The 23,034-nt window shown below is 39.1% G+C and overlaps 1 protein-coding gene across 1 annotated transcript in view; it reads right to left on the minus strand.

The window, feature by feature from the left end:
• Mib1 (MIB E3 ubiquitin protein ligase 1) overlaps positions 1-23,034 on the minus strand; it is a 121,037-nt gene that overhangs the window by 20,947 nt on the left and 77,056 nt on the right. The window contains 9 exon segments of the mRNA XM_038329809.2: positions 3,708-3,821; positions 7,737-7,815; positions 9,546-9,738; positions 11,952-12,133; positions 14,737-14,898; positions 16,191-16,229; positions 16,231-16,278; positions 17,808-17,920; positions 17,923-17,939. Coding sequence (XP_038185737.1) covers positions 3,708-3,821; positions 7,737-7,815; positions 9,546-9,738; positions 11,952-12,133; positions 14,737-14,898; positions 16,191-16,229; positions 16,231-16,278; positions 17,808-17,920; positions 17,923-17,939 — 947 coding nt within the window.

Below are 23,034 nucleotides of genomic sequence, written 5' to 3' on the forward strand. Positions count from 1 at the left end.
CTTCAGGGATCCTGCTTCATGAAAAAGTCTGCTAGACATTCTGCAGGACAGAGAAAAATGTGATGGACAAGCTGCCAGTATAGGTGAAACTGTCTTTGAAATTTCCTGCTTTGTGGAAAAGTCTGCTGGAAACTATGGGCCTGTATGCTGAAGATGGATGCCCCAATGATACAGAGGAACTTTGGGTGACTGTCCAGGCAGAGAAATGTCTCTGTCAATTCTAGAGTTTTAGAAGTTGCTTACAATGTACTTCCTGTTTACTTAGGTAATATCATATCCTTCTGGTGTCTTTGATGGGAGTTGAAGAATTTATACTTATAGTTATCTTTAGTTATGATAAAAGATAAAGCAGATATAAATATTGTAGCTATAATTCTTGTTTGATATCTGTTTCGTTATATGTAATTTTACTATGTTAAAGTTAAAACCTTCATTTTTATTTAAACAGAAAAGGGGTAGTGACATGGGAGTCCCTCTGTGTGCTGTGATTACCATTAATGAATATAGAAACTGCTTTGGACCTACAGCAGGGCAGAACTTAGCTGGGCAAAGAAAACTAAGCTGAATGCTGGGAAAAAGGAAGGCAGAGTCAGAGAGATACAATGGAGCCGCCAAAGTCAGACATGCTGAAACTTTGCCAGTAAGCCACTGCTACGTGGAGATACACAGATTAATAGAAATGGATTAAATTAAGATGTAATAAGAGTTAGCCAATAAGAAGCTAGAGCTAAGGGGCCAAGCAGTGTTTTAAATAATACAGTTTCTGTGTGATTATTTCAGGTCTAAGCTAGCAGAGCATCCAGGAACCAAACAAGCAGCCCCCTTACTACGTATACATAATTAAAAAAAAAGAAATGGAGAAAGTCTGAGATAGTAGCAACATTCAAGAGACTCAAGGCAGGAATACTGCCATCATGTCAGTCTGGAGTACATAGCAAGACCTGGTCAAAAAAAAAAAAAAAAAGGGCGAGGTGGGGAGAAAGAGGTTTGCAGTGACGAGAATTTCTGCATTTTTGATTCCTCTGGCAAACTTATAAACATGCACACTCCTTTTCTCTGCTCATGGGCCACAGGAACCATAGCAAAGTAGCTACTACTGAATTATTAACTAATCTCTTAGATGATTTTTTTTTAAAAAAGATCTTCTTTCCTTCCTTTTGCTCTTTCTTCTAGACAGGGCTCACTAGACAGGTTGCTCAAACTAGCCTTGAACTCACTATATAGTCAAGGCTGGCCATGAGCTCCTAATCCTCCTACCTCTACCTCCCAAGTATTTAGATATCAGGCAGCATCCACCATACTTGATAATGATGATGATGACAATGATGATGAAAATGATAATGATTATTTGAATAAGGTCTTACTATGTAGTTCTGGCCTGTCCTGGAATTCACTATATAGAGTATACAGGCTTTAAATTCGGGGATCTGCTTGCCTCTGACTCCCAGGCACCAGGATTAAAAACATGCGTCATAGCAGATCCAGAGACCTACAGCCAAATATTAGGAGGAGGAGCTCAGGGGACTCCACCAAAGAGGTGAAGGAAGAATTGTAGGATCCAGACAACAGAGGACACCACAAGAACATGACCCACAGAATCAATTAAGCAGGGCTCAAAGGTTGAAGCAAGAATTACGGGGCCTGAATGGGTCTGGACTAGGTCCTTAGCATACATGGTGTGAATGCTTAGCTTGATTTTTGTTGAACTCCTAACAGTGGAAGTGGCGGGTGATGTGAATCTTTTGCCTGCTCTTGGGACCCTTTTCCTCCTGCTAGGTTGTCTTGTCCAGCCTTGATATGAGGGTGTGTGCCTAGTCTTGCTGTAACTTGCTATGCTGTGCTCAGTTGTTATCTCAAGGAGAACTGTTCTTTTCTGAAGGGAAACAGAAGAGATCTGGGAGAGAAGGGGAGGGGATTTGGAGTGGAAGGAGGAAAAAATGCAGTTGAAATACAATGTATGAGAGACTAAGTAAATAAAAATAAACTAATAATTTTAAAAAGCATGTGCCACCACACACCCAGCTTAATTTTTGTTTATTTGTTTGTTTATTTTGAGGCAGTCTTAAATTTTGTTGCTGCTCAGCCTGGTCTCAAATTCATGGTAATCCGCAGGTACTTGAGTAATAGAATTACAGGCATGATACACCCAAGCCTGACCAACCCTCCTTTCTTTATGCCAAGATTCTATTGTTAACAATAAAATTCAGAAGGCTGTGATAAAAGGTCTTTGATTTTACATGCCCTTCTCTGTACATTCTTGGCCTTTTATTTCAGGTACTACCTATACCTGGGAATTGTATTCTCTATATGTGAAAAAGGTAAGAACTTTGGTCAGAGGTGTGTGCAGCAATGTTCATGCTCATCTGTTTACAAAACATGTTTATAAACCAAGAGTCAAAGAAACCATTCTCCATCACCTTTACATAAACTGCAAGGACTGTGAGTGAAATCAGGTCCGCAGAGGCGCCTATGTTTGAATGCTTGGTCATCAGGGAGTGACACTACTTGAGAGGGATTAGGAGGTATAGCCTTGTTGGAGAAAGTGTGTCACTGTGGGGGTGGGCTCTGAGGTTTCAAAAGCCCAAGCCAATCCCAATGTCGCTCTCTCTCTCTTCCTGCTGCCTGTGAATCTGGATATAGAATTCTGAACCATTTCTCCAGTATCATGTCTGCCTGCATGCCACCATGCTCCCCACCATGATAATAAACTGTCCTCTCAAACTGTAAGTCAACCCCAATTAAATGCTTTCCTTTTAAGAGTTATAATGGTTGCCGGGTGTGGTGGCACATGTCTTTAATCCCAGCATTGGAGAGACAGAGGAAGGAGGACTGTGTGAGATTGAGGCCAGCCTGGTCTACAGAATTGAGTTCCAGGACAGCCAGATCTACAAAGAAAAATCCTATCTTGAGGGAAAAAAAAAAAAAAGTTGTCGTGGTCATGGTATCCCTTCATAGCAATAGAACACTGACCTAAAGAAAAAAAAAAAAAACTTTTAACAGTTGTATTATAAAGCATTTGGAATGAAGTCTAGCAGGTGAGTGCCTGCTAAGCATGAGCAATGACTTGAATTTATCAGCACCATGATATAAAAGGGATAAATGGAAAGTTACCTTTCACCTTTCTACTTACTATTCCATACAATACATCCCACTTGATCTTGTAAGCCTGCTACGTACAGGAACCAAATGAATACATTTGTAAACTGAAAAAAAATAACTTGGAATTTGGTGCCCCGATTGGTAGAATATATGCTTAATTAATCTGACTCCAAAAAAGGGCACACAAACACAGCCACTATATTTCAGCTTTAAAACAGAAAGCAAGTATTCTTTAAGAACATAAATGTTCTTCATATTTCAAAGCCTCCAAAGTTTGGTGTTGGGCTGCCCTATAAGCCTAGTAACTTGAGTGTGAGCCTCAGCACCCATGGAAAGATTAAAGGAGAGAACCAACTCCACAGAGTTATTCTCTGATTTCCACACGCATGTGAAGGCTTTCATGTTCCCACCTGCACACATTACACATGCACACACCTTTTGAAAGTCTATATAAGCATACCACAAACCAAATAAAATGTAATTTTACATATCTTATAACAAACAAAAGCATCAAAAAGCTGTACTTGCTCTTCTGTCAATCCAGCTCTTATTTAACAAGGCAGTAGCACAGTATAATTATGTGTAGAGATGGAAGAGAAGATACTCACAGACATCATCAGTGGGGTCTTCCGAACTCTTCCCACCACAACACATGATGAAAGGCACCCTTCGTTCAACTACTGCCCGGCACTGCACACACTTTTTCATCAGGCTGGCACAGTCTGAAAATGAGTAACACAGATGCTTCTTTAGCTACAACATAAATAACACTGTGAACTGCAAACTGCAAATATTAAAGCAGTTATGTAAGATTCTAACTATAATAATTTCTAAACAAAAATCCTACCTCACTGTCATGTTATTAACCTAAGAATGAAAAATGTTTGCTGGAAAAAAAGACCCTGTTGTTAAAACATTTTCTAACATAACCAAATAGTGATTTTTTTTAAGTAATTTTTTGTTTGTTTTGTTGTTGTTTTTTCAAGACAGAGTTTCTCTGTAGCTTTGGGGCTTGTCCTGGAACTAGTTCTTGTAGAGCAGGTTGGCTTCGAACTCACAGAGTGCTGGGATTAAAGGTGTGAGCCAGCATCACCTGGCAATATTTCTAAATCTTAAGGTTTAGCCAGGAATGGTGGTATACAACTATAATCCTATTTCAAAAATCCAAAACAAAACCAATAAACAAAAAATATCTTAAGATTTAGAAAATGGAGAGAAATAAATTTAGTTAAAATTAGAACAATGACTGCCATATCCAGGCTGTAAATATCTGAAGGGAGACAGTTATGGTGAACACTGTCTGCACACACTATAAACACTGCACTCAGTTCCCTAAGGAAGGCTTTGCTATTTTTCCATTGGACTGAGGTTCTAGGTCCTTGATATGGTAGTTCTAGGACAGCCAGAGCTGTTACACAGAGAAATCCTGTCTCAAAAACTAAAACTAAAATAAAAGATAAGTCTCTGCAAGTGAAAAAGAAAGAAGGATAAAAAGAAAGAGAGAGCTAGGGAGAGGGAGAGAGAGAAGAAACTATCTAGGCACAATGATAAACTAAACTTTATCAAAACATGGAACCATGGGCATGGACAGGCTGGGGTACATCCTCCTAATGGAAGCACACTGGGTATGAAATCATTATCAAGCCTGATAGCAAGGCTTGAACATAAATGGTCTCACTCTTGATAATGCAACATGCAGTACATAGGAACTAATAAATCTAGTTTGGGATTTGTCTTCAGTATGGGGCAGACTTTTCTTTTAAAGGATTAATGTATCATATACTAATCAAATACCATATCGCAATTACACAAACTTTCTGTAACTGTTTAGTTATATTTTTGTACAAAAATATCATCGGCCTCTTCAAAAAGGATATAAATCTTCCTTTGACTGGTGAAAGTACTTTATACTCCTGAGGTGTGGGCACTGAACTAACACTCTTTAGGAAAGGGCTGTTCACCTCAGCCACACCCTCTTCAGGAAGTGGCTAAACACATTTTAGAAGCTGGGCAGTGTGGCGCACACACTCAGTTCCTGTACTTGGGAGGCAAAAGCAGGAGAACCAAAAGCTCAAGGTCAGCCTGAGCTACATGTAATAACTGTCTCTAAACAAGATACTGTCTCCAAAAAACAGTTTAGGGCCAGGGATGTGACTGAGGCAGAGAGCTTGCTGAAGAGCCAAGAGGCCATAGGTTTGATCCCTAGAATCATAAAAAAACAAGCAAAAAAAAAAAAAAAGCCATAGAAAACTCTTATAACTATGATTGTGCTGAAAGTTAAATCATGGTGCATTTAAGACGAGATTAAAATGTCTAGTACAGAGTTAAAAGTTCAATAAAAACTAGTACATTATAAAGAAAAAAGGTTAATGTTTTTGGAAATTCTTGGGGGAAAATAACATATAAAGGCTCACAGGACTGTGTAATCAATGCTAATGGCTATAATTATCTGCCAAGGCTCACACAGTCAGTAATCAGGACTACAGTAGGTTAAGGGTTAACAAATCAATGCCCAAAAGTCTGTTCTTTTAAATGAGCTTTTGATTTGTTTTTGTTGGGTTTTTGAGACAGAGTTTCTCTATGTAGAACTGGCTGTCCTGGAACTCACTCCGTAGACCAGACTGGCCTCCAACTTAGAGACCTGCCTGTCCCTGCCTCCCAAGTGCTGGGATTAAAGGTGTGCACCACCACTGCCCAGCTTTTAAATAAGCTTTCATTGGATCATAGTTCCGTGGTTGTGTCTGGACTATGATAATAGCATTGGGCAGTTGGAAAGAAATGAGTGGTTACTACAGAAGCCATGTGGTCTATAAAGCCAAAAACAAAAAAAAGTTTGTCAACCTCTCGTCTACAAAAGTTTACTTAAGACCGAGAGAATGTCTTTCTGTGTTCTTCTGACAGCTGATGATAGCCGTTACACCAGGCCTTGGTAAATAGAAACATTTATTTGAGATAGACTGCTAACTGAACAAACCCTTGACCCCTTTATTTAGTTGTCTAGTTGCCTATCAGAATGAAACAAAAATTAAAACAAAAAGACCAGTATTCAAGGGTCCTATAAGATGGCAAAGGGTTAACGTTACCTGTAGGTCAAGCTTGACCATCTGAGTTTAAGCTCTGAAACCCACAGGGTGAAAGGAGAGAACCGCCTCTCTCAAGAGTCCTCTGACTTCCACACATGCACCATGTTGGAGACACACACACACACACATACACACACAACCTACAGACATATACACAAATAAATAAATATAAAGTATAATTTAACCCAACATTTTAAAAGGGGGGGGCACAGGGAATAGCACTAAGTTTAGGAGGTGTGACTTTGCTGGAGTGGGTGTGGCCTTGTTAGAGGAAGTGTGTCACTGTGAAGGTGGGCTTTGTAGTCTCATACATGCTCAAGCCATGTCCATGTCCCAGTCTACTTCCTGTTGCCTGCTGATCAAGATGTAGGGCTCTCAGCTCCAGGACCATGTCTGCCTGCATGCTACCACGTCCCACTATGATGATAATGAACTGAAGCTCTGAAACTGTAAGCCACCTCATTAAATGTTTTACCTTATAAAAGCTGTGGTAACCGTGTCTCTTCACAGCAATAAAAATCCTAATATAGGCATCTAAACCAATGAGATTAACTATCATATAATCTGCATGATACTCTAGTCAGACAGCATAATAAAACCAAGTATTTGTTAACTAACCTATTTTATAATATGAAGTACTATTTAAACAAGGTATTAAACTTGAGATCTTACACTGATAAGTAAATAGATCCCCCCATTAAAAAAAAAAAAAAAAGCAAAGGAAAGAGAATTTCAAATCCTGTAAGATTCAAGAAGAATATAAAAAGCCAAGGCCTTCAAGACAATGGGCCTAAGAGACTTAAAAGTCGTGTTTGTCAACCTGTGGGTCAAGACTCCTTTGGGGCCCAAACAACCATTTCACAGGGGTTGCATATCAAATACTTACACTGCAATTTGTAACAGTAGCAAAATTACAGTTATAAGTAACAATGAAATAATTTAATGGTTGGGGTCACCACAACATGAGGAACTGTGTTAATGGGTCTCAGCATAAGGTTGAGAATCATTGCTCTAAAGCATTAGAAAAGCTTCAAAGTTGTCTGTCCAAAGAACAGACTTCTTAAACTTCTCCTGACATAACAAAATTATAGCCCCCAGCAACAGAAGCTGTAAGAGCCTAAGGAGTCAGGCAGGCACACAGGATAGGTAATGTTAAGGTGAAGACAAATGAAGATGTGCCAAAGTTATATGCAAAAAAAAAAAAAATGATGGACTAGATGTTCTATGAAGTTTATAAATAGGTTTCCACTGTGTGTGAAAGAGAGATCCTTTTGTGGTAATATAACTGAAATTAAAAAAAAAAATCAGCCTGATAGAATGCAGAATTTCAGTATTCAAATTACTCAGTATACTCTATTACTCTAAAGTATAGACCAAAATGGTACTAAATCCTTGTCCAGATTTTCTGTAGGGGGTTATCCAATAAACAAACAAGCACAAGCACACGCACACACACACACACGCGCGCACACACACACACAATCAAAGACGTAATGTTTCACTTTGCTCTTATTTTTATGACACTGGGGAGGTTCCCAATAAGCTACTACTTACTCTCACAAGCACACATGTGTCCACAAGGCTGAAAGAGAACAGCTGCTTTCTTGTCAGAGCACACCACACATTCTTCAATCTACAGCAAAAGAAAACAAAACCAGCAGAGTGAACACTGCAGAGAAAGCATGTCCGCCTAGCAGCTGACCACCCCAGTACACTTTCAATGTGCTCTGCCCTCCTGGCTGCTCATTCTCACATCCTTAGGTGCCCTAGCTTAACATGCACTCTTTCTGCTGCTCCCTCCCTCCTAACACGAATAAGCACATACAAAGATTCCATTTCATCTGAGGCCAGGGATAATGAGCTAAATGTTAATTTTCCTTTTTTTTTTGTTCCAAAAACTTGAAGGAAATCTTAATAATCAAGTATTAAAACAAATGGTTATGAGAAGACTAATAACAAAACCTTACCCAGAGTAGTAAATTGCTAAAAGTGCAAGAGGGGTGTCTATGTTACCTCCATCTAGGAATTCTCCATAAAAGATCCCCTTTGGGGACCTGGTCAATTCCCATGCTGCTTGAAGCCCAAAGCTTTTAGGTTATTCCTCACCCTGGCCCTATCACTAAGTCCTAAAGTCTTCTACAACCTACTCATAATTTCCATTTGACCTCATCTACAATTTGGCAAGTACTGCAGCAACCTTGACTGCCTTCCCCTTCCCTCCAGCTCACACCACTGCCCTTGGTTTCCCATTTGTTTTCCAGCATGGGTACATATAGCTTTTTTTTTATTTAGTATTACTGTCCAGAAACGACCACTTCTCAGCCATCACTAACTACTGTCCTTTTGCTGGCTTTAGTGAAGGTTTACTCTCCAGCCCAAGCCTCAGGGATATACATGGAGTGTGTATACTCGGCACACTAGTCTAGTGCAGTAAAATCAGGTTGGTCTCTGATATTCTTGAACTCAAGAGCTACCTCCAGTACTAATATATTACTTAATATTTGTACAAGTTTAAAAATAATAGAGCAAATTATCTAACAATCTCCTACTTGAAAGACAAGACTAAGCACAAAATTTCCCCTTATGCTTACTTCCTCAGGTTCTACTCTCATGAATGGAACAACTGAATAAATCATTTTGCTCTGAGCAGTAGTAAGTATTAACCTCTCGTAGTATTAACAAAGTCATACTTTCCAACATTGATTATTAGCACTTAAGATAAAAACTTTTATTTCCTAATTCAACAAAAAGTTGTACTAATTTAAAATGTATTTATATTTCCCAAATTACTGAACAATCCAAATAATCTCATCTAAAAATATCCTTTCCTCTAAATACTGGTTTTAGAATTTTTCTACAGCGAAGTTGTTGATTCCTCTTTAACCAGTTGGGGTCACTATTTTCCTAGGGTCAAAGGCTCTGCTAATAACCCAGGAATGTACTGAGTTCGTTAGACTTCTCGTTTTGTTAAATTTTCTACAAATTTGAAACTACATAGTATAAAATACAAAACAGGAATTCAATATATCTAAGTTTTAGAGGGCTTTGAAAGAAAAATAGTAACTATTTTTTAAGTACTATATTTAGCTATAAAGAAGGAAATATAAGCTAAAAAAAAATCTAGAGTAAAATCCATGGATGGTTTTGTGATAATAATGAACATGGCAAAGTGTATCAGTAAGGGTTAAACTAGAAATCAATTCGGAAAATTCTGAACTGGTCACTTTAAATGTATAAATTACACATTACGGGATTTAACTAATCTGTAAGAACAAAGTGAAGTAACTACCACATAGTCTAACATATGTTAAGGTAATCACAGAACTCAACAGCAGACAGAGCAACACATTACAGACTCGTTACCTTTGTCCTGGACTGAACCTGCTCTTTACAGATGAGGCATTTCTTGACACGTGGGGAACACAAAGAACAAGTCGCAATGTGTCCACAGGGACCAAAAAGAGTATCTCTCTTCATGTCTGAGCACACCATACATTCCTCTAAGGTTTCAGAATCATTGCTAATCATAGAAGGACTCCGAGAACCCACTTGGCCACTAATAAAACAAAGTATATCAAATCAAGCCCAGCCAAATACTCTAAAAAAATTATTTTTAACAACCAAAATGTCATTGTACACATAAAAAAAGATTATATTAAATATCAAATGTCAACAGCATTATATAAAACCTTTTTTTTCTATTTCCTTTTCTATTCATATTTGCTCATTTTCACATCTCTACTGCTCAAAATAATAGATCAAAAAGGTACTAAATGCTTGAGCTTTCTTAAACCTACTTATAAACTTCTCTTTACCTTCACACATTCTTCTAGTATGTGTCGATCTTCAAATTAAATGAAGACTCAATGAACAAGGTTGAACTTCTAATAAACAGCTAAAAACACCAGCAAAAAGTAATTTAATGAGCTTGGCATAGTGGCTCATGCCTTTAATCCCAGCACTCAGGAGGCAGAGGCAGGCGGATCTCTAAATTCTAGGCCAGACTGGTCTACATAGTGGGTTCAGTCAGTCAGAGAAACATACTAAGCTTCTGTCTCAAAATAAACAAAACGAAAAGCTAATATAAGTAAAATTTAATTTAGAACATGTTCTGTCCCAGGAATAAAACAGAAGCCTTGATTGGCATCGCACTGTGGTATCAACTAGGACAGCAGCACCAGGGCTCCACAAAGGGTTGAAACACAGACAGTGACACTCTGGCTGCTGTCCTGACATGCCACTGAGTGTGTTGTTCAGAAGGATAAAATTACACTACAGAAAGGTAGACGACATAGCATAAATATGCAGAAACAGGCAGGAAAATGCATGTATGCATAACTAATACAGCTATGGAAAGTAAATATGGGTTCCAAGAACTTAGGAATGCACATAAAGGTTCCACTGTTCAAAATCATTACTGCAGTAATTAAAGTATCTATTTCTAAATGCATTTATACTATGGTAATAAAATTTTAAGTTCCTTAAAGATATACTTTAAAATACATATACATTAAAGTATTTATATTGGGCTCAATAGTTAGCATGGGCTCCTAGTTCAATCATTTATATTTTAAAAAAAAGAGCTGAAAAGATGTGCCAGTAACTAAGAGAATATACTATTCTTTCAGAGAACCCAAGTTCAGTCTCCAGCATCCACATTGGATGGTTTATAATCTCCCATAACTCCAGCTGCAGGTGGATCTGAAACCTCTTGCCTCCACAGACACATAATTAAAAGGAATCTTTAAAATATATTCTTCAATATCTTCTCTCTCTATGAACAGCCAGGTAGTGTGCCACCAACACATCGCCAACCACTACTTGGCTATTACATGTACAATTTAACAGAGGCAAGAAAACACCAAAGAAGAGGGAGAGCTACCAATATAGTCAGTAATAAGAGGTATAAAGAAGGTCAAAAATATTTTCATACCATTGTTTGTATTAAAAAACAGATGTGGCTGGGTGGTGGTGGTGCACACCTTTAATCCCAGCACAAGGAAGGCAGAGATCGGCAGATCTGTGTGAGTTCAAGGCCAGCCTGATCTATAAATGAGTTCCAGGACAACCAGGGCTGTTACACAGGAAAAACCTTGTCTCGAAAAAGAAACAAACAACAAAAATAAACAAAAACAGAGATGCATAATTTTTTGCATGCATAATTTTTTGCATGACTATCTCAGTAAAGAAAATATTTACACCCAGACACATTTTCATTAAAACACTACCTGACATACTTAACTGTCAGAAAAATAGGAATATGTGAAATAATCATCTTTAGGGGAAATGCCACAACCCATAGGCTGGCTGGATCACTTGTTCATTCTTTTAACCCTTCATTGCTGATAACTATTTCCTAGCTCTTGTTGCAAGGTGCTAGAATTATTACGAACTTTCAATGAGAGTAAACTGCCCTGTGGTAAAATGCCTACAGTATTATCATAGAAAAATACTGTAACAATCACAGCATTTAGTGAGGCTTTCCTAGTAAGGTTTTTCCTTATAAATTCCCAGAGCACATAGGATTCCTAGGAGATTAAGCTAGTTTAGAAAAGCTTTTTAAGTTTATCATGCATAAAGTGATATACATAACGTGGGGAACACAACATGGAATGAGACATAGGACACAGAGGAAATGCTTTCAAGTGAAGCCCACAGACCTAAGAACTGCAAAGATCTGGATACCTGCAAGTCCCAGGATCTCCCTTATGAGTTACAGGGCACCTTATGAATAGAACATTAGGTTACATGATGATAAAGACTACAAACCTGACTTTTTCCTTATGACATTTTGCCAGCGCTTTGCAGAGACTTGGGTCAGGACAGAGATCCAGTGGTGATTGACCCTTCTTATTTCGAATGCTGAGGTCGGCACCATTGGCTGCCAAGAAACAGGCAATAGATGCTGCACTCTTCTTTTCTGCCCCCTGGGTACCAAGTCCCATTATTAACTGAAATCAAATAAAGAGTAATGATTTTCCCTTAGGGAAATCTGCCATCAATTATCACTAACAATATGTGTGTGTTTCAATCCTAATGTGAACTCATCTCTCCCCACCCCCGTGTTCCTTGACTTTCCACATTTGAGAACTGGCTCTGCAGTGTACAAGTGGACCCAAAGTGGTTAAACCCAGTTGGATACCTGCCTCCTACATGACTGATTCAGAGACAGACACAAACCCAAAGTTAGGTCAATTAAGGCTGAGAAACTCAAGTGCAGGTTCTGGCTGAGAAGAAACTACTTTTGTTCCTACTCGGTGTTACTCTGGAGTTGCTACCAACTCCAATGTTTCTGAATCAAGGCAAAACTTAATGAGATGAATCAGCATCTGATTGTGTTATCTGAAATTGTTAAAATCACTATCAAGATCCACTAAGCATCCATAATGAGCCATGCACTGTTTGAAGTAGTACTTTTATGATCTTCTACAATAGCTTATGGAAAGAAGGCTCTTCTCCATCTTAAATGATGATCAAGAAAGAAGGCACAAAGGAGTTAGTAATATATACCCAAGTCATGCAAGACAAAAATTCACAAATATTTTGCCCTCACACTCATTTATACCTTTCAAGATGGTAATAAAATTCATTTGGAAGTATAAAGGCTTAAAATAGCCAAACAATAAAAAAAAATTGAGGATATCCACTCACTAATTTCAGCACGAGCAAACACTGAATCCCAAAGCTACAAGACAATTGAGCAGGCATCCCAAAGCTAAGAACATGGACCAAAAGAACAAGATGGAGTATGCAAAAGGAGGCTTCCACAGATAGCTAGCTGATCTTGGATAAAGGCAACAGACACTCAATTAGAAAAAGACATTACTCAACAAATGGTGCAGGGACAGCTGGACATCAATCAGTGAGTGACAAACCAACTTTGATCTATGCCATACGCTAAATGAAGGTTCACTTGAACAGTGAACTTAAAAGCAAGAACTCAAACTTATAAGCTTCTATATAACATAAAACAAAAAAAATGTAAGTAACCTTCATTTGGCCAAAATTTTCTTAGGACACTAAACAATTACATTATAATATTTAAGAAAGACATTCTGCTCTGGGCTGGAGAGATGGTTCAGTGGTTAAGAGCACTGGCTGCTCTTTCAGAGGACTTGGTTCAATTCCCAGCACTCAAGTGGTAGCTCACACATGTTGTCTATAACTCTAGTTCCAGGGCTTCTGATACCCTCCATACAGACATATAGGCAAGCAACTCACCCCAATGCACTTAAAACAAAAATAAATAAGTCATTAAAAAGGACATTCCATTCTTCTAAGAACATTGTCAAAAATCAGTCATGGTGCTCACATACATAATCCTAGCCACTCAAAAGTCAAGGCAGGAGGATCAAGAGTTTGAGGACAACTGGGCAAGACAGTGAAACCTCATCACAAAACACCACTGCCAAAAGAAGGACAGAAACATGCATGTGAGCACAACTCCCTTCTTGACATCCTCGGGCACTGCTGACAAGGAAGACATCACCAGACATTAGACTTCCAAGCCCATCTTGATTTAGAGAAGCATCTTGGGGAAGCCCCATCTCTTACAACTTTCTAAGAATGAAAAAGTTTTTGGAGAACATAAAAAGGATCAAATATCCATTCTGGACCTCCTTAACTGAGGAAGACCGAGGGTGCAGACGTACCAGCCATTATACACAGAACTGCTATATCTGCACTTAAGACTTTCTCTGTACTTAGAGGATATAGTGTTTCTCCAGTGCCTAGAAACATACGGTATGTAATACAGGGAAACTTTTGTTTTGTTTGAGCTAGGGTCACACTCTAGCCTAGACTGACAGGGAATTCACTATATAGTATATGCTGGTCACAAATCCTGTCTTAGCCTCCTAAGTGGGGAATTACAATCATGGTCTAGTTCTTGACTATGCTATCATTTCCATACAAAAACAATGAATACTAAATTATGTCCATTGCTATACCAAAGCACTGTATTACAATTATCATCTTCCACTGTCACCACCACGCCCAAAGACAAAGAGGAGGCAACAGTAGGGGCAGTGGCAACACAAATCATATATCAGAAGAAAATATGTACGTATCACATACTTTGATATGATTCATATTATAGAAATAATTCTTGAAATAATTAGAAGAAAACAAAAAACCTAAGAAGTGGGAGAGCGCTTCCCTAGCATGCATGAGGCCTTGGGATCAATCCCTAACACCTCAAAAAATAAAAACCAAAAGAAAAGAAAGAATTCAAAAATTATAATGAGAAAGATTTGAGCAGATAGCTCATCAAATACATGTGGTGTTGATCAAATGAAACGCTGGTCAAAATGAACAAGCATTAAGGGACTTCAAATTCAAACCATAACAAATACCCACTCTACCCTATTTGTAGAGCTGAAGTTAGGAAGAACCAAACTTTTGATAAGATGTAGAACAAATGCACTTCGTAGTGATCAGTAGTGTTGAAGTTTTGTAAACCCAAGTACAACTCTGATAAAATGTTTTATCCAACGCAGATCAGCTAAGGAGTAAATGCTTTCAAAGGTAGCGAGGAAACATCATCTTTACTCACTGTGTTTTTTGATGGCTCCCAGGCAGCATCTACTTTCCCCACATCTTGCATGTCTTGTAGCTGGCGTAGCTGCGACAAAGTATGATGCCTTAAAGCCTCATGCAAAGGGGTATCTCCATCCTTATCCTGAATGTCTAGCTTAGCACCTGCACGGACCAAAAGCTGAGAGAGGGAAAGATGCCTCATTTGGATAGTGTCTACACCTATAAGAAACTATAGTAAATCTACAGTAACAGCATGAAACTTCAAGAAACAATTGATGTAAACATTGTTTGCTAAAATCCAACCACTTAGCAAAATGAGTTACTGCCTCATTATGTGACTTGTGCAGCAAACTGTAAGCTCACTTTAGACTTTCCTTATGGTGTTTTGACAGTCTTCCTAATCCTTTCCACAAATACCATCAAAGAGCTCTAAACAATAGCATCCACAGAAACTACTCTACAGTCTTACTTGTCTTAGCAAATCATACTTTGTCTCTTTTTTGTTCTAAAGTTATGTAAAATATCATTCTAGAACATATTTCTCAAACTTGATAAGTATCAGGACGACTTGGAAGGCTTGCATAACCAGGAATTTACCCACCATTGTTGGTTAGTTTTCTGTCAACTGGACTGAATTTGGAATCACCCAGGAACACACCCGACAAAGTTTCTAGAGTGATTTAACTGAGGACAGACCCTCAATGAATGTGGGTGATACCTTGTAATGGTCTGGAGTTCCACTAAACAGAGAGGGGAGAAGGAGACGCTGATCTGAGCATCAGCATTCAACTCTTCTTCCTGACTGGGGACACACCGTGACCAGCTGCTGCTTTATTCCTATTCCTGCCATGACAGCCTGCACCATTTCAGACTGTGAGCCAAAAGAAACCCTTCCTTAAGTTGCTTTTGCCCCCATTTTGTCATAACAGAGAGAAAACAACTAATAAAGTGCCCCTCCCAGGGTCCAGTTCCGCTGGCCTGGGGCAGAGTACAAGACTAAACTTTCCTGCACATTTCCAGGTGACACTGTGGTAGCTACTTCAGTCTCCAAACTTTTAAGAGTCACTGCTCCATAAGACTATGTAAACAAATACTTTTTTCAGGTATTTTGTTTGAAATTACCAGATTAGTAAACTAAAAATATATTGCTCAATTTCCCATTTGCAGAAGCAAGTTCCCAGACAAAGCTTTTAATTTTACTGTCAACTACACACATTAAGAAGGATGTCAATTATTCAAATTGTTACTTTAAATTTTTCTCACTAACATTATGAGAATTCAGAAATCTAAGAACAATATAATGAAGACTCTGAACTAGATACTAACCCCTTACCCTAAAGTCTTAAGTTCTTGAACTATGTCACTTTAAGAGGTGGAACACTGTATCCTTCAGTTTTCAACAAGGCCTCTAAACAAGAGTATGGTTAAAAGGCTATTATAAGCTAAAATTAACAAGAAAAAATACTTTACCCTAACAATCTGGGTGTGCTGCCGTTCAACAGCAAGGTTGTAGGGCTGTTTGCTGGTTCACATTCTGGATACCAGGTTTTGCATTTCCCTAACAATGAACACATTTAAAATGGTTACTTCTGGGCAACATAAAGAACAAGAAAACTGTTAGCTATCCGGCTGACTACTGTTTCCTCCTTTTAAGCTGTCCTGAGACTCTTTTCACATGGACACTGAAAACCAGACAGACAGCAAACTACAAGTGGAACATCTGGTGTAAAATAAGGATTTCCTTTACAGTAACTATCTCAAGCCAGCTCACGGACAAAGCACACTGTGGAGCTGAGCACGATTCTCCATAACCACGGAGAGAGCAATTCCTACAAACTGTAAATACCTCTGAAAAGCAATGGTGTCTCCATATAGAATTCAGAGTTACTGTAATGACTCGGTCAGTTCACTTCCTTATTCAGTAAGAAGGTGATCCGAGCAGTTGCGACAAGTTTGCAAAGGGAAAGCAGGAAGTCCTCGAGGCTCAGAAGAGCCCACCAGCTAACTGGCTCTGAAAGCCGCTGATACCCACACAAGGAAAAGGGTCTAAGGACAAATTAACTGATTTTAATTCCAAGGCACTTTTGGCTTAAGCTCTGCCATTTTTAAACCACTTTTGTAAGCATTTCACCATTTAGCCCTTTTCTTCGGTTCCTTGATGGTGTGAAGGTATATATAACCTATGTTACGGGGCTTATGTTAAGATTAAGAAATACAGCACAAAAAATTGCTTAGCACAATGCCTGGCACAACAAATCAAAATTAAGAACAGAATCAAAGCTTCAAAAGATACACCTGAACTACTAGGTTTCCAATAAATAAATAAATAATTTGTTTGTTTTCTGTGTAAAGGTGTCAAGAGTCCCTGAAACTGGAGTCACAGACAGTTGTGAGCTGCCATGTAGGTGCTGGGAATGAACTCAGGTCCTCTAGAAGAGAAGCCAGTGCTCTAAGTGCGGAGTCATCTGCAGCCCCCTAAACTATTAGGTCTTAAAACCAGTCTAATCCCAACTCTGAAACTCTAGTATGTTATGCCATATTCTGGAAGACACACATTTCTGGTTTGTTTTTATTATATGTATTTGTGTCTGACTGGCCGTGAGGTATCACTCTTAGCTCATCCTGCTATGCCTATTTAAATGTGAATACTGCGAAGAGTATAAGCCAGTGTTGGAGAGAGGCTGGCAAGATGCAGCCAAGTCTGTTGTCCTGAGTTTGATCTCCAAGACCTCCATAATGGAAGGATGGAATCATTTCCTGAGGACTGTCTTTTGACCTCTACACATGCGCTACACTGCAAGGGGTTGGGGGTAGAGAGCCAGTGTTAGTCAGGCAGAGATGCATACCTGCAATTCCAGCACTCAGAGGCTGAGGCAGGATACTGAGTTTTAGCTAAGCCAGGGCTACACAGCAAGACTGTTATATGCAAACAAACAAAAATAATCAACGTTAAAAGGCAGAGAATACATTGCTTCAGTTTTTCATCATCATGTGGGTTTTATTGCAAGCCTATTAAAGTCCACTTGGTAAAATGAACTAAAGAATTTGAATGCTTTGAGTCTGTTAAAACATAGCTGCCTCTCCTACCTGATGCACCAACAGTTCAGCCACTTCCACGTGATTATTCAGAGCAGCCAGGTGCAAGGCAGTATAACCATCATCTTTCTTCTCATCCACAATCCATGGTCTTGGTAATTTGAGAGTAAAACACGCATTGCACTGCAAGGCAAATTCACATTATATTTACATTTAAATAATACGAATTTCGTTTTCTTCAGAAAAATATTCAAAAGAAATCCCTGTTACACATGATGAGGCTTTTTTCTTAAGACAAAAAAAAAAAAAAAAAAAAAACAATGTCCCTACAGACAGACAGAATTATTGTTATCATTCCCAATGTTTTATTAGCTTTTTGATATTTGAGAGCTAACAAGAATCCTCATTTACCAAATAGAGGATTCTTTGTTTAGCTCTCAAACATAAATGCTACAGAGGCAACTTTTCTTCACAAAAATATATGAAAAACTCATGAAGGTATCACCCTCTAAAGTGGACCTCGAACCTCATGGGGCTCAGAACGCAAAGGTCTCTGATGGCAGTTTATGACTCCCATGGAGCAAGTTCAAAGAGTCTAAGAATAGACTTTGAAGGAGCAGGTGAGATGGTTCCTGATGCAGAAGAGCTCGTGCTGAATTTAATGGCCTGAGTTCATTCTTGGGACTCATATGGAGGATGGAGAGAACCTACTCCTATAAGCTATGCGCTAATCTCCACATGTGCATCATGGAATATCCATGCACATGTCTGAACGCATGTGTGCATGTGCACATGCACATACACAAAAATAGATAAAAATAACTGCTTTTATAAATTAAGCTTTGGAGGATCTATGAACCTCTAAATTGGAACTAATGCTACCAAATTTTTAAATTTTATCAGATTTTTGTTTTAAGTTCTACTACTATTGTAGACAAGGCTGTTCTTGAATTTTAGTCTCCCTGCCTCAGTCTCCCAAGTGCTGGGATTACAAACATGAACCTCATTCCCAGCTCCACTCAGATCAATGAAAAGTTATTGGTGGCACACTACATTACAAAACATTCAGATATCATGATATAGTGCACTATCTACCACTCTGCCTATTAGACCACATGAAAAAAACTTTTAAGAGGCTTATAGTTTTTCTACAAAATTTAGAAGATATAGTAACCAAGAAAAACTGTATTAAAAATAAAATGTTATGGGGGTGTAGAAATGGCTCGGCAGTGAAGAGCACTTGTTGCTCTTGCAGAAGACCCTGGTTTAGTTCCAGCACCATATGGTGCTTCAGAGCTGTCAGTCACTCCAATTCACCAGGCTTCTTCTGACCTCCTCAGGCACCAAGTACAAATGTGCCACATAAACATTCATATAGGGAAACACTAATATGCACAAATAAACCTAAAACAATTTTTAAGAAGAAATAAAATGTTATTATTTGAAAGCAATGTAAGGAAGGGGCTGGAGCGAGAGTTCAGTTGTTAAAGCCCTCGCAGAAGACCCAACACCCATATGGCAGCTAACAAAATTCTCTCCACATCCAGAGAATCTGATGCCCTCTTTTGGCCTCCTCAGGCACTGCATGCACATGGTTCATAGACACATATATCAAACAAACACCCATCTACATAAAATAACAATAAATGTATCCCCCAAAAGGCAGTATAAACCAGCCATGATGCAACAGGACCAAAGTTCAAGATGACTGTCAGTTACATAGACATCGTCTCAAACAAACCAAGCAGGTGATAAAGAAGTGGTTCGATATCAGAGTGCTCTCCACACAGCACACAGTCTGGGGTAGAGGTCCATACCTGTACTAGCACTCAGGAGGGAGAGGCAGATGACCAGACCAGAAGTTCAAGTTGCAGTCTCACTTACACAGCAAGTTTCAAAGCCAGGCCTGAGCAAAGTTAAAGTTCCAGTTGCTAACATTACTTATTTAAACACAAGCTAGCTATGCTTACACATGATAAAGATGATAGTTAGTGGCCGCGATTTGGTGGGTGGCACACGTCTTTAATCCCAGCACTCGGAAGACAGAGGCAGGCGGATCTCTATGAGCTCGAGGCCAGCATGGTCTACAAGAGCTAGTTACAGGACAGGCTCCAAAGCTACAGAGAGAAACCTTGTCTCAAAAAAAGCAAACAAACAAAAAAGATAGTAATGGAGTGTTTACGTTTTAAAACTTTACTTTCCCTAACCAAAAATGTTCTGATAATGACTTTGTCTGATAAATTAAAGACTCCCAAGGCGTTACAAAACATGGGGAGAATAACTAAGGCAAAATAAGAATGCCATGGAAGACAGTCATCTTCGTGCAATATAATCTATGTAGTACCATTAGTCTGTGTATATAGTTCAATTAACAACTTTAAAAAATATCAAATGCTAAGACAGTATTTAGAATTTACCAGGCTGGAGAGATGGCTCAGCGGTTAAGAGCACCACCTGCTCTTCCAAAGGTCCTGAGTTCAATTCCCAGCAACCACATGCTGGCTCACAGCCATCTGTAGTGAGATCTAGTGCCCTCTTCTGGTCTGCGACATACATGCAGGTAGAACACTATAATAAATAAATCTTTTAAAAAAATAGAATTTACCATCTTTGTTCCCCTCACACATTGACAAAATAAGAAACTGTGCAATTAAAATTAAAAAGAAATATGGCATTATTTAAACCAAATGCCTCATTTTAAATAGCTAGAAATTATAGCACTAGGAAAGTATTTTTATTTTAAAATTTATTTATTGTATGTGTATGAGTATTTGCCTGAATATATCCATGTGTACTGCATGCCTGCCTGGTGCCCACAAGGGTCAGAGGGCCTCAGATTCCCTGGAACCAGAGACAGCTGTGAGCCTCCATGTTAGTGTTGTGAATCAAACCCAAGTCCTATGCAAAAGCAGTCATTACTCCTAACCATGGCGTCATCTCTCTAGTACCCTCCAACAAGGTACTTTATATGGAAATGCTAATTTTTGACTTTCTATAGAAACTGTTATAACATGAGATCAATAAATCAATCAACAAGTTATGCATGCAGACAACAATACAGAAAGATTTTTGGAAGATATCCATACATCTAATTGGACCTTAATGATTAAGCTATGAGAATGAAATTACAATAAAAAAGATGAAAATTATGTCTCTGTCTAGAAAATTATAGTCTGTATGAAGAGAGGTAGAAGAGCACATTGACTGTCGCTCCTGGGGCAGTGTCTGCACGACATCTCTGCCCTTCAGAAGGAAAAAGATCATAGTTAAAAAGAGGACTAAATGGCTTGTGAGTCAGGAATGGGTCACACTTCTGATGTGATACTTGGGAACCTGAAGCAAGAGGTAGTCCCATGCTTAGTCAGTGATGGTCCTTTGGATGTGGTCTCACCGTGTACAGAGTGGCCTCTACAGGATTTTCCTGCTTCGTCCTCCTCAGAACTGGGACTGCAGGCTGTGCCACCATGCCCAACACAAATCTCTCGTTTCCCCTTCCAGACCTTAATTTTCACTATTCTTTTTGCCATTTAGCCTGCCATCCTAGTCCAAAATCTGGGACTATTCTATATGGAAGACAATAAAATCATTCTGTTGATTTTCCTGTTTAAATCTACAACAGTTGTCCCCAGTGGCCCACTTTACATCAGTGGTTCTCAACCTCTGAGTCAAATAAACCTTTCACAGGGGTCACCTGAGACCATCAGAACAGATATTAACATTATGATTAATAACTAGCAAAATTACAGTTATGAAGTAGCAACAAGAATAATTTTGTGGTTGGGGGGTCACCACAACATGAGGAATTGTATTCAAGGGTAACTGCTTCAGGTAACAGGTCATCCTTATCTTTCCTCTGGACACTTCCACAACATGGTCACCTCAACCCTTTATAACACACAAACATGACCATTTCATAACTTTCACAAATTTAAAATTAACACTTATTTAAAGTGAGACTTCCTAGCCGGGCAGTGGTGGCGCACGCCTGATGTAGGTGTGTCTTCTATCTATCTGATGATTTCATTGGTTAATTAATAAAGAAACTGGCTTGATAGGTCAGAACATAGGTGGGTGGAGTAGACAGAACAGAATGCTGGGAGTGAGGCAGATGACTCGGGCAATCGTCATGCCTCTCCTCTCTGGGACAGACGCGATGGAGCCAACCGCCAGGTCAGACATGCTGAATCTTTCCCGGTAAGACACCACTCATGGTGTTACACAGATTATTAAATATGGGTTAAAGTAAAATGAGAGAATTAGCCAATAAGAGGCTGAAACTAATGGGCCAGGCAGTGTTTAAAAGAATACAGTTTGTGTGTTGTTATTTCGGGTCATAAGCTAGCCAGGCAGCCAGGAGCTGGGCAGGACGAAAAGCAGGTCTGCTCGCCTCCTCACTACATACGCCTTTTATCCCAGCACTCGGGAGGCAGAGGCAGGCAGATCTCTGTGAGTTCGAGGCCAGCCTGGTCTACAAGAGCTAGTTCCAGGACAGGTTCCAAAGCCACAGAGAAACTCTGCCTTGAAAAACAAACAAACAAAATAATAAATAATAAATTTAAAAAAAGACTTCCTAAAAATTAAATCTTCTCAAAATAAGTCTAAAGCTCGGTATGGTGCAGTGCGCCTTTAATCCCAGCCCTTGGGATGCAGAGGCAAAAGGATCTGGAGTTCAAAGACAGCCTCAACTACGAAGTGAGTACCAGACCAGGCCAGCCTGGCTATATAAGACCCTGACTGTAAGACAATATATGCGTGCGCGCACACACACACACAGCCTATCTTAGTATGCTTTTAAAGAGAATATGAAACAACACTTGATGTTTGGTAAAAACCAATCATTGCAAAATTAGCACTTGGTTTACTGGTGTTAACTTGTAAAGAAATGTTTATACTCAGGACTGTTTCAAAAGAGGAGGAAGACAAATCTGTAAAAACCCAGAGGAACGGGGTATGTGCTGTGAAACTGTGTCTCCTAGAAATGCCAGAAGCTACACTCATGAAGTCTCACCAACATGGCTACTAAACATGACCTAAACAAGGACAACAGCAACAGACATGCTAATGTAGTGAGGAGAAAGCTCACCTAAGAACTACAGGCAACTAGGGAATGTTGACAGCAGGAGAAAGAACACACCAAATGGTTATCCAATATCATAAGGTCAGCCCTAAATACATACACATACAAGTAACATTATGCAGACTGAGCAGGCTATATCTATGTATTTAGGAATACACATACATACACACACACGTGCATGCACACATGCACACACAAATT

This window comes from Arvicola amphibius, chromosome 5 (genome assembly GCF_903992535.2).
Source record: "Arvicola amphibius chromosome 5, mArvAmp1.2, whole genome shotgun sequence".
Lineage (NCBI taxonomy): Eukaryota > Metazoa > Chordata > Mammalia > Rodentia > Cricetidae > Arvicola > Arvicola amphibius.